Genomic DNA, 12,142 nt, shown 5'->3' with positions numbered 1-12,142 from the left:
CTTACGGCATGGTTGTTTAAAGAGGCGCTTGTCCCCCACAGCCCTGGAGCAGCGCATCCCTGGAGTCCAAGGCATCTTCCCCAGTCAGCTCTGCAGACAGCCTGCTCAAAGATGGATCCCATCCCATTCTTCCTCCTTCTCCTTCCCAGAATCCCTTGCTCCCTTTTCCTGTCACCTCAAACACCCTTCCAAACCCCCGTCTCTCTTCACACCTCTGGCAGGTGGGGAAGGACAGTTCTCTTGCATTGCCAATGGCCCTCAGTGGCCCTGTATTGTTGCTTAATGGCCCTTGCTTGGCCAGGTCTTTTTCTTTCTTGCTTTTGCATAGGCCAGCCCAGGAATTCATCTGCAGCTTGTATTCTCCCTTCGTATCCCAAATAACAAAAATCTTAGCATTTATCAATTTATAGGGGTTTTTTTTGGGGGGGGTCCTCCCCAAATCTATAACACCCTATCCTCTCCCCGAATCTTGCAACCTTCAGCTTCCTTTCATAACCATGGGCTCTAGTGTTGTTATGAGAGAAAAGCTTCCCTCCGTCCGCTTTCTGTATGCCATGCATCATTTTATACAAAGCTGTCATGCTTTTAACTTGGCTTTTTCCAGTCACAAAAGCCAGAAATGTTTTAACCTTTCCTCGTAGGGGAATTGATTGCTTTGGTTGCGCTTTTCAGGTTTTCATCTCTAACCTTCAATCACAAGCATCAGCCTCAAGGAACCATATTGTGTGTCTTCGCCAACTGGGCTATAAAAGCAGGTGTGAGGGGAATAACACGAAAAGGAAGCGTGCGATAGAGAGCAGTGGCCCCCAACCCTTTCGGGTGCTGGGGTACATTTAGAAAACTAAGGAAACTGGCTTGAGTGGCACAAAATATCAGATTCAGAACTGGAAAACGGACGGTGCTCAGAGCCCTTCCCAACACAGGCAAAATATGGGTAGAGCCTTACAAAACAAATAAAAACAAACACCTGCCCCACAACAGCAAGCAAAAACATAAATACATTCCCTCTAATAAAAAAGTCAAAATAAAAAGAATGGAAGCGGTAGGGTTACTTGCTGGGCACCCAAGGCAGTGCCTGGTATTGTTGGAGACCCGTGATAGAGATAAACAAAACCCATACGTTACCCAGCTCTGATACTGCCCAGAAATGAGCTGGGCTGGAGAAATATGATATGAGAAGAAGGTGGAGCACCTGGTCAGGTTTCACTCTCCTCCAACATGTGTACCGTCTGGTATTAAGAGGTAGACCGAACCCCATTCCCCACTTCATAGCCAAATAGACAAGAACATATTTAATAAGACATGTACATCTGGTTTGACTCCAAGCTAGAGAGGTTCCTTGATGTAGAATCATAAAAGATTTGGAAGGGACTTCAGGGTTCATCCAATCCCCTTCAATTCAGGAATCCTGCCCACAGCCATTCCTAGGTAAAGGTAAAGGGACCCCTGACAATTAGGTCCAGTCGCAGACTACTCTGGGGTTGCGGCGCCCATCTTGCTTTATTGGCTGAGGGAGCCGGCGTACAGCTTCCGGGTCATGTGGCCAGCATGACTAAGCCGCTTCTGGTGAACCAGAGCAGCGCACGGAAACACTGTTTACCTTCCCGCCAGAGCGGTACCTATTTATCTACTTGCACTTGGACGTGCTTTCGAACTGCTAGGTTGGCAGGAGCTGGGACCGAGCAATGGGAACTCTCCTCGTCACGGGGATTCGAACCGCTGACCTTCTGATCGGCAAGTCCTAGGCTCTGTGGTTTAACTCACAGTGCCACCCGCGTCCTAGGTGGGCTCAAACCACCAACCTGAGAATGGTTGATCAATACATATAGCCTCAGCCAACATGTTTAGGGCTGAGGTGTAGATAACTGAAAAATCTAAACTTACAGGATGTAGTTCTATAGGAACTTTGACAAATAATGTTTGGTTGGTAGTTGAGTGTTGCTTTTTTTTTAATGGAACAATAAAATAGGTTAGAAACTACAAAATCCACTAAACCTCCAATTATGACAACTTTTTTATTAACGTATGAAAGGTGTAAAATATAAAGACATTTGAGCATCTAATACAAACAGTTGGAAGGTGTGCATTCAAAAGAAAATGGAAATGATTCAATCTATTACTTAGGAATAACAAAAAATACTTGCATATTTACAGATTTTTACAAGGAAAATAGACACTGAAGATTTATTTAGGTTTTACTTTTCAAATGATGGGTAGGGAGAAGTCCAAAATGCAAATCCTCAATACTACATGAGCTAAAAGGCATTTTAGCTTGCCACATCGAATAACATTTCAACTTAAATACATTTGCCAAATAAATCAAAGCTAAACAAAGTAGTTTAAATACCCATTAAAAAAAAATCAGTACACATCCAAGATGCTTTTAAATACCAAACTTGAACCCTGAAAGCAATGCCTGGCTTGTTTTGTACCATGCACATCAAATAAACATTTTGAAACAGGTTTAAAAGTCAGGAAATAATAGTATTTCAAAACTAAGGCTAGGCACTGAAAACTGCCTCTAAGGATTACAGCAAGCCTTTACACTGAGAAGTTTTCAAGCTTTACAATTTTAATGGTAGCAAGTTTTATAAAAACTGAACTTATTACAGTAATATACTGGCTCTTCAAAAATGATTAACAAGTGTTCGGATAGAATTATCACCAAAAAATGTATTCCGGCAGTGAATGGAGTATTTTTCTGCAATCCAACATTACTTCTAAAGAACGGTAACCAAAGTTATGCCACCTTCCTTCCTCTCATTTCAGGGTTTCTTCAAACGTTGCCATAACGTCACTCTGAAAATTCATATCAATGGTGCCCACCATCTATTTAAAAACAAAAAGCAATTAAATGGGGGCGGGGTGGATTATTTATGTTGCACTGGTGTAGGTACTTAACCAGGAGTAAGGTAAAGGTAAAGGGACCCCTGACCATTAAGTCCAGTTGGGAACAACTCTGGGGTTGCATGCTCACCTCACTCTATAGGCAAAGGGAGCCGACGTTTGTCCGCAGACAGCTTCTGGGTCATGTGGCCAACATGACTAAGCTGCTTCTGGCGAACCAGAGCAGTGCACAGAAATGCCGTTTACCTTCCCGCTGGAGCGGTACCTGTTTATCTCCTTGCACTTGACGTGCTTTCAAACTGCTAGGTTGGCTGGAGCTGGGACCGAGCAACGGGAGCTCACCCTGTCGTGGGGATTCAAACCACTGACCTTCTGATCGGCAAGCCCCAGGCTCAGTGGTTTAGACCACAGCGCCACCCGCGTCCCAACCAGGAGTAAGGCGCACATAATTCAGCATAATTTAATTTTGAGTAAACGTGCACAGAGATAATGTATGCACTTTTCTGGATTCAACTTTCAACAGGTAGCAACCCCTGGCAATCTTTAATGTGCCATTAAAGCAGTCAGTGATACCCAACCTCTATTGCTAAGCTGGCTCTTCAGATGGGTCTAAGCCAATAAAGTCCCATTGATTTAGTTAGGAATAAGCTATTAGAGCAGATCCTTAGCTGTTGCAGTTTGTTATGTGACCGACACTGTTAAAGCTGATTTATGCACCAATTACTTACCGCTTCTCTCCACCTACGCTCTTGTTCCATTTTTCTTGCCAAGTTACGGTCTACAAGAAGACTTTGTGTCAAGCATAGCTGCTCTTTTGTGGACGCTGCTTTTGAAGGGGAACAGCTCGCTTTTGCTGCAGTAGGTTTCAGATCTGTTTTCCCATTGTTTCTATATAGGAAAAAACAAACCCATTGCTTATGGATTCAAAGATGCAGACCTCACATTTGAAGGAATAAACGTAACCAACAATCTGCAAGGATTTTGCATGTCAATTCCTAAACAGTGTACTCAGGGGTGGAGGAAGGGTCCACCCCGGGTGTCACGAGTGAAGGGGGTGACAAAATGCCGGGCGGCACTCACCGTGGGGCCCCTCCAGTGCGCCCGAGCCACGCATCTCTCCTGGGAGTGATGCGGTGGCTTGGGTGCCGGCAGGCTCCGTGCTGCCCCAAACGGTCTGCCCGCTGCCTCCCCCTCAGCTGTGGGGGGATGAGTGGGAGGAGGCAGGTAGACTCCTTGGAGGCCCCGCGGAGTGTCCTGCCCTGGCTCGCCCCACCCTGTGGGCGGCTGACCCTGCCCCTGGATGCAGGGCACGCAAGCCACCTCAGGCACCCAATCAGCTTGCTCCGCCACTGAGTGTACTGCAAGAAGGGATGAAGTATACTGCAAAAAACCCACCATATTAGATGTATCCCACCACTCTGCTGATGGAAGCAGGGAGGTGCTATCCAGCACTGATTCCCCACCCCCGCTATCCAGCACCTGCAAAAATATAGGCAGTGGCATCCCAAGAGATGGATTAATAATGATGAACTGGGATTCCCCAACTGACAACAATGCAAAAATAAAAATATTTTTTTAAAATCTCAGAACTGCTGCCCTTGTCCAAACAAAGCCCCTCTGTCACATCTCTGATCACACATCAACTTTGTTGGGTAAAGTGAAAACAATGAGCTTGTTTGTGCTGGCCAAGAAAACGCACAAGCGTGACTTAAGATGTGCACTTAATTTTAAACCAGAAAAAGTCAGTACCAAAAGTTTGGGCGACATTGATCTTGTAGTTAGTTTTCCCAGTTATGTCTCCAAATGGATGTACCCGTGGACACTTTGGAAAAGTCGTAATTTTAAATTTTACTTTATTCTTGCTAGCAAAGAGGCAGCTACAGAGTTACTAACAAGCTCAAATCCTCGTCTCTGCCAACAGTTCACATCGATGAAGTATAAACATGGGCATATGCAAACATCAGAGTAACCTTGAAAATAATACTCAATAGACCGTGCTGCTATTTTACCAACATGGTGACTAGCTATCGCCTTTAATTATTTCCCCTCAAATAGGAATCAGCTCCACATTGCCACAAAACAACCCAGTTGGAAACCACTCAGTATGAGCGTAGTTAAATGGACATGTGAAATACAGCCTTTCAATTTAATTATATAGAATTACAAACCTCTCTTTTTCCTGAGGGAGGCTTCTCAGTTTCCTCTCAGCTTGCTCCAATTGCCTTTTGCGGTCCTTTGCCCACTCACTTTCTTCTTTTTCTAGCGCTGCTTTTTGGAACTGCCTGAAGCTTTCATTGGAGGATTTGATTGGGACCGGCGCAGGGATCATTTTACCTAAACTTGTCCAGGAATCCGCATGCTTGACTTTGATGTCCTGAAATTAAACAGAAGAGCATTTCTCAGCTCTAAACACAAGCAAGTTCAGAGTTTTCCATCTCGCGCAGGACCGCAAAAGCAAAATAGCAGGCAGAGAGGATTTTGTGGTGGTGGTGGTTGCAATCATGATACCTTAAGAAACTCATCAGCACTTGGTTTAGGACTGATCTGTAGCCCCATTCAGGTGTTATAACCTTCCGGGCAATTAAAAACACGCGTGAGAGAGAGCAGGAACCGACATGCTAACTTGTCACTTGGAGACAAACTTATATAGTGGGAAACCTGCTGGACTTGTGCAAGCTCCCTGAAGAATTTAGGCCCCTACAACATGGCTGGGGAACATGAGGCCATGCAGATGTTTCTGGATTGCAACTCCTACAAGCCCCAGACAACGTGCTGAATGGACAGAGCCAATAGGATAATCTGGAGGCCCAGACAGAGGGCCTTCTCGGTAGTGGCGCCCACCCTGTGGAACACCCTCCCTTCAGATGTGAAGGAAATAAGCAGCTATCCTATCTTTAAAAGACATCTGAAGGCAGCCCTGTTCAGGGAAGTTTTTAATATTTAACGCTGTACTGTTGTTAACACTTGATTGGGAGCCGCCCGGAGTGGCTGGGGAAACTCAGCCAGATGGGCGGGGTATGTATGTATGTATGTATGTATGTATGTATGTATGTATAAATAAATAAATTATTATTATTATTATTATTATTATTATTATTATTATTATTATTATTATTACATGTTCCACAGCCCTACTCCAGATGATCAAGATTGTGAACTGAATGCAGAGCCTAAACAAGCGGGGGGGGGGGGAATTGACTGCAAAAATTATCACTCAAATTCACAGAGGCCAAATGGGGAATGGTGTACTAGAATGACAAATGGAGCTAATTCACTGGTCATCACTCTCCCCCGTGAGCAAAAATTAACAAAGTGGTGATTCATCCCTTATGGAATATTGAATGGGAAGCAATTAGATGCCTATATTGCTATTATTACAGTTGCAGGGGACCTTTGATGAATGGGATTTGCTTCCCAGCAAAGGAGCTTGATCGTGCTGGATAATGGGACTATATGAAATGTCACTTAGAACTACTGTTTTAATTCTGTTCCATTCCCAGCCGATTGTGTCAAAGCAACGTCTCAGCGGGGTCAAAACCTCTAGTGTCAAAGCAACCTTCGACTCACGCAAAAGCTGTTTTTGATCGGGGAGGCAAAAATTCCCTGCAGATCACATGAAAACTATGTAACGCTTTGGACAAGATATATTTTGACAGCTGTCCAATGAATGGTGGCTGTGGAATCCACTAATCGCAGGATCCCTTTGCCATATCCTGTAGTTCAGCTAAATGCCCATCTCGGGTTGAATATTTAGTCAGTGGGGTTTCTTTTTTGGGGAGGGAGGGGAAATTGCTAATACAAATCCGTTCTAAGGGACATGTTTATTAGATGTCCTCTTGGACATATCAAAAAGCAGATCAAATTGCTCTGTCAACTATGAGCATGGGGCACCGTGTGGTGTGACTGGGCCAGCCACGCACTCAAGATTGCTGGCATACGCACTGGCTATCTCCCTTTGGGGTAGGCGCTTTTATGGGATAGTCACTAGAAGCCCATTCAAAGCATGATGACAAAGGTGCCGTTCTCACCCCCAGCTATCTACATAGGCCGACTTTCGTTGGCAACACAAATCGGCCTCTGCTTTTCGCTATTATCTTACAAGGCAGCAAATTATTACCTTTGCCAGAGGAATCTGAGGTTTAGCATCTCTCCTTTTTTTGCCCTCGCTGTTATCGGAGCAGCTGGCTGCAACAGCGGCATGTGCAGAATCAGTCATACGTTGCCCACATGGACCATCTGGAAAACCCGTCTTCGATTCTGGAATGTAAACAGAAGCCGTGAGTGACAAGGCAGTGAGTTTCAAGGGGGCGGAGAACACCTCCGCCAAATCTCTTGTTATTAGAGGAGAAAATAAAGCAAAGGGCTTCTAACTTAGCTTCTATCTACAATATTTGAATCACAGGCTATGTTTCCACTCCTCAGCCTTGAAACGGTTTTATTTGTCCCTTGTTTACTTTGCGCGATTTCCAAGTAAGCAGAAGGGCAAGAACTCCCCATGCGGCTGCAGCTGTCTATTTTCGGATGCCTTCTCGAGTGTGTGTAGAAGATGCACATTCCCCGTTACTCGTTTCCTTCCTCCCTTCCATCCTAACAGGGACCATTCTGCCTCCCTGCGATGCGCTTTCTCAGGTTCCCCAGGGGAGAAGAGCCTGTTACTAAGTAACCTTGCATTTGGAATAAAACTCCCCAGGCAGCCGGCTTCCACTTTCTCCAAACAAATAGGTCAGCCTCAAAACCTACGGATGGCATAAAGCTCACAATTCACTTTCAACCGATTATACACACGCAAGAGTCTCTATGCTGCCAATGCAAAGTCCTCAGTAAAAGTAGCATGCGCTCACATGTCACAAACATCCCCAGAAAGTTATATTCCTCCCTATTCCTCAAAGTTTTCAGAGCAACCATTTGATAAATTAAGGCAGAGGTTTTATTTTTTTATATAATATTTTATTAGGTTTTAACAATAGAAAAGTTTAGAAAAATACAAAAAACGAAAAAGATACAAAGTTATAAAATACAAAAATACAGACATTAAATACCAAAAAAAGAAAAAGAAAAAACACATATAAAAGAAAACAAAAATTCCCTCTTTCTTAATTTCTCCTCTTTAGTTAATTTATTTTCCTGACTTCCTCACGTCTCCCATTTTTGTATCCCTTTTAAAAATTGGTTCAGCAAATTCATGTCCTATTAGTCTATCTATTATTAATCCAATCTTACATTTTACCTTGTTGCTAGAACCCCTGCAATTCATTTCAATGTCCTCAACATTCAAAAATTTTACAATATTTCTGCAAATAAATTTTAAATTTCCTCCAATCTTCTTCCACCGACTCTTCTCCCTGGTCTCGGATTCTGCCAGAGGTTTTCAACCAGTGTGCCTTGTGTGCCTTGAATGATGGTCAGGGGTGCTGCAGGCAACACTAGCCTCTGTTCCTCTTTCCTTCCCTCTCAGATCTCTGCCTCCCAAAGGCTGTTTGTTGCAACGGCCTTAGCTCCAAGCTCCACAAGTGAATGGTGTCTCTGGCGCTGCCCGGAGGACTCCCAGTGAGAGGGGAGAGGAGAGCAACACTTCACAAGGGATGGTGTTCAAAAAGGGGTGAGGGGCTGCCGGCTCTGCAGGCAAGGGGTGACATAACTGGGCTCCTGAGCCCCACGGGGTGCCGCAGAAAGAATGGAGCTGGTCAAGGGAACCATGGACTCAAAAAGGATGACAACCTCTGAATTAAGGTGTAGTTCAGGACTGGAGTTCTGAGGACACGGGTGGCGCTGTGGGTAAAACCTCAGTGCCTAGGACTTGCCGATCGTAGGGACGCGGGTGGCGCTGTGGGTAAAACCTCAGCGCCTAGGACTGGTCGGCGGTTCGAATCCCCGCAGCGGGGTGAGCTCCCGTCGTTCGGTCCCAGCTCCTGCCCACCTAGCAGTTCGAAAGCACCCCTAAGTGCAAGTAGATAAATAGGTACCGCTTTATAGCGGGAAGGTAAACGGCGTTTCTGTGTGCTGCGCTGGTGCTGGCTCGCCAGAGCAGCTTCGTCACGCTGGCCACGTGACCCGGAAGTGTCTTCGGACAGCGCTGGCCCCCAGCCTCATAAGTGAGATGAGCGCACAACCCTAGAGTTGGACACGACAGGCCCGTACGGGCAGGGGTACCTTCACCTTTACCTTCAGGACTGGAGTTACTACAGGACTGTAAGCAAAAGATTATGCGGCCCTGTTCTCTCCCCATAACCAACCACTGCAATACATGATGGTTGCTAGAACCATTTGCGCATGGTTTCCGCCTGCCTCCTGGTGACCCGTTGGTGTATTGCTGTAGCCATAGGCGGGTTTCACATTGGTAGGAATCAAGAGGCATCAGGAAAATAATACTTCTCTCAACGTATGCCAAAAACTAAATTCTGTGTTATGTTGATGGATGTGAATTACTGGCTCCCATAGGTAAAAGGAAGCTTCAAATGGCCAAGAACTGAACTGGGCGATGAGAACAAATATTGCCAGTAGTATAATTCACTAAGGGCTTATCCACACGTACATTTCCTCCAGCTTTTCCAGGCACGGTCCATACTTAAAGGGTCCATGTCTGAGCGTGTTGTTGTTGTGTGTTTCTTTGCCTTGGAGCTTTTACCTCAAAAATTTGGCTCTTTATTTATTTTAAATTATGTTTTTATTAAAGATGTGTGTGTGTGTTATAAAACAAACAAACAAACAAACAAACAACAAAAAGTACTGACATATTCCTGCCCCCCCCCCTCCCACAAGAGCATACAAATCAATATGGCTAATCTGACCCAACAACACCCTCCTCATGCATACAAACAAACCACTCTGCAAACAGCCAAATTGCAACCAGCCAAGCTCTGAATCCTCCAATCTCTCGCAATGCCAATACAAATAAATAACTATATAAATAAAGGACCTCCTGACGTGACACTGACACAAAAACCTTACAAAAACCAGCTCTTTAAAGCTCAATCAAAGCCAATGACAATCAGAGGAAAACCCTAATTTACATCTGCTCTGGGGCAGAAACAACAACAACAACGCTTGGACACAGAGTATTTAAGCGCAGGCCTGTGCCTGGAAACAGCAAGGGGAAAGGTAAATGTGGATCAGCCCTAACAGATTCAATTCCACTTCAATTCTAGTACACTTTAACTCAATGGTGTTGGATATGTTGAAGGAATTATTATATGGAGAGCAAGAGAATTGGTAGATAGGCTTTTGAGCGCTGCTGGAAGCTTTTGTTTTAAGATTTAAAATGCGAAAAATGTTGGGGAAGAGAGGGCTCTATCAAAGGAGAGTAAGTTACTACATAAAATCCCAGAGCAGATTTAGGGAGGCGGCATTAGCTTGTTCAATGGCTTCATTGGAAACAAACCATCAAATACAGAGGGCATACATAACTTGAGAGCAAATAAAAATCTCACCATGATTAATCATTTAAAGCATTTATTTAAGACTATAAATAATTGCTATAATTTAAATTGCTATAAAACAGGGTGAGCTGAATCACATTATGTTTTCCTCAGTTCCTCTTGAGTCTCCTGCAAAATGCTTCCTGTGAGGAGGAAGCTGTGAATAAGGTACACGGCACAAAAAGATGCCCAACTTAGTCACACTTGCACCTCTCATTGTGCAAAAGTTTGCAACTTGTATGTGTCAGTGATGTCAGCTGCTGCAAATATATATCAGACCGTACTGTGATTTCGCTTTTTCCAGAGAACAGCTTCCCCTAGGATATGGCACTAAACCAGGGAAGTAAACTATCTAAAAAAAACACCCCACCAGCCATACAAGATTCTGCTTTCATTGATTCTGACCTGCATTGACCCTAAGAGAGCAGATCTGGTATCTGTACTGTTATGTACTGAGTTGAATAGGATCCAAAAGGCAGCAGTCTGATTGGTCCTAGAACAATAGGGTCCAGAATGCAGCAGTCTGATTGGTCCTAGAACAATAGGGTCCAGAATGCAGCAGTCTGAATGGTCCACAAGAGCCACCCAATCTAGCTCCAGGTGGAAGTGCTTCGGAACCCTTCAGACAACATTAGAATGGTGTGTATATCGCGAAGCCTGAATATTTCACAATGAAATCCACAGAATTTCCCCTCCGCTGAATTTTACGTTACAGAAGTTACCCGCAACGCACTTCATTGCATTGCATCACCCAGAATTTCCTACTACTTTGGAAATTGAAAGATTAGTTAATATTAGCAATCGGATTAAATAGCAATCAGATTAAATCCACACGGTGATCACTTGCTTTTAGGACATATTTTCATGCAGTTGGCCTCTTTGCATAATCCACATCTCACTGAAACAGCGGCAAAACTGTTTCAAGCAGATCTGGATGACAGCCTGTGTCGCCCTTTAAATAGTCCCCTGACATATGCGAGTCCCACAAGGCCATCCGTTTATCCAATTGCCAGTGTGGCGCAGCATTTAGTTAAACCAACAAAACAGAGTACAGTGGTACCTCGGGTTAAGTACTTAATTCGTTCTGGAGGTCCGTTCTTAACCTGAAACTGTTCTTAACCTGAAGCACCACTTTAGCTAATGGGGCCTCCTCCTGCTGCTGCGCTGCCGGAGCACGATTTCTGTTCTCATCCTGAAGCAAAGTTCTTAACCCAAGGTAATATTTCTGGGTTAGCGGAGTCTGAAGCGTATGTAACCTGAAGCGTATGTAACCCGAGGTACCACTGTACCCCTTTGTACCACTTTATCTGGACTGGGAACACCCACAAACATTTATTCTGAAGTCTACATCCCAGTCACGTTTGTATTTGCTTGACCAGAATACATACTTTGTTCCTGATTAATCGGTTTCGAGCCAGCAGTTCCCAAAGGGGCTTGTGTATGGTCAGCAGATGTCTGCACCTGATGCAGTGATGTCTTCCCGTTTTCTTTGCTACTGCCCGGTAGGCTATTCGAAGAGGAAGAACAAGATACCTGCAGGAAGATTCAAGGTCTTTTAGAGAAATATTCCATGAGAGGTGTCAGCCATCCATCTCCCTCATCCCACGGGGATTTTGTTCTCTTGGAGATGGAGGGCAGCATGCGCCATTTTGTAGTTCCCCCTGCTTCTCACACAATGTACATTTTCCCTTCAGTACTGGAGAAACAGCCACCATTGTGGAAGAAAAAGGTCAAAAAGGCTGAAGCGGCTACATGGCTCTCCATAAAGCTATTTCTGCAAAAACCAGGTCTTTAATTTTCAGTGGCTTCTTCACCCAAAAATCTGTTTGGGAGAGCTCATATTCTCTAAACAAAAACAAAAAACAAAAAATAATAATATC

At 44.4% G+C, this 12,142-nt stretch overlaps 1 protein-coding gene and 1 long non-coding RNA gene across 13 annotated transcripts in view; one reads left to right on the top strand and one right to left on the bottom strand.

The window, feature by feature from the left end:
* Positions 1 to 12,142, top strand: part of LOC308586948 — a 562,568-nt gene that overhangs the window by 213,545 nt on the left and 336,881 nt on the right. The window lies entirely within an intron of this gene.
* The window catches only part of BRDT (bromodomain testis associated), a 73,272-nt gene continuing 63,681 nt past the window's right edge, over positions 2,552 to 12,142 (bottom strand). For all 12 annotated transcript variants that reach the window (XM_081193963.1, XM_081193969.1, XM_081193967.1 and 9 more), the window contains 5 exons: positions 11,651 to 11,795; positions 6,965 to 7,104; positions 5,016 to 5,221; positions 3,576 to 3,735; positions 2,552 to 2,829 (listed from right to left, as the gene is read on the bottom strand). In XM_081193963.1, the coding sequence (XP_081050089.1) occupies positions 2,761 to 2,829; positions 3,576 to 3,735; positions 5,016 to 5,221; positions 6,965 to 7,104; positions 11,651 to 11,795 (720 nt within the window). In that variant the 3' untranslated portion in view covers positions 2,552 to 2,760. The remainder of the gene's footprint in view (positions 2,830 to 3,575; positions 3,736 to 5,015; positions 5,222 to 6,964; positions 7,105 to 11,650; positions 11,796 to 12,142) is intronic.

The sequence above is a fragment of the Podarcis bocagei genome, assembly GCF_964188305.1.
Source record: "Podarcis bocagei genome assembly, chromosome: 5".
NCBI classification, from domain to species: Eukaryota; Metazoa; Chordata; class Lepidosauria; order Squamata; family Lacertidae; genus Podarcis; species Podarcis bocagei.
This window is presented reverse-complemented; position numbering and strand designations above follow the sequence as displayed.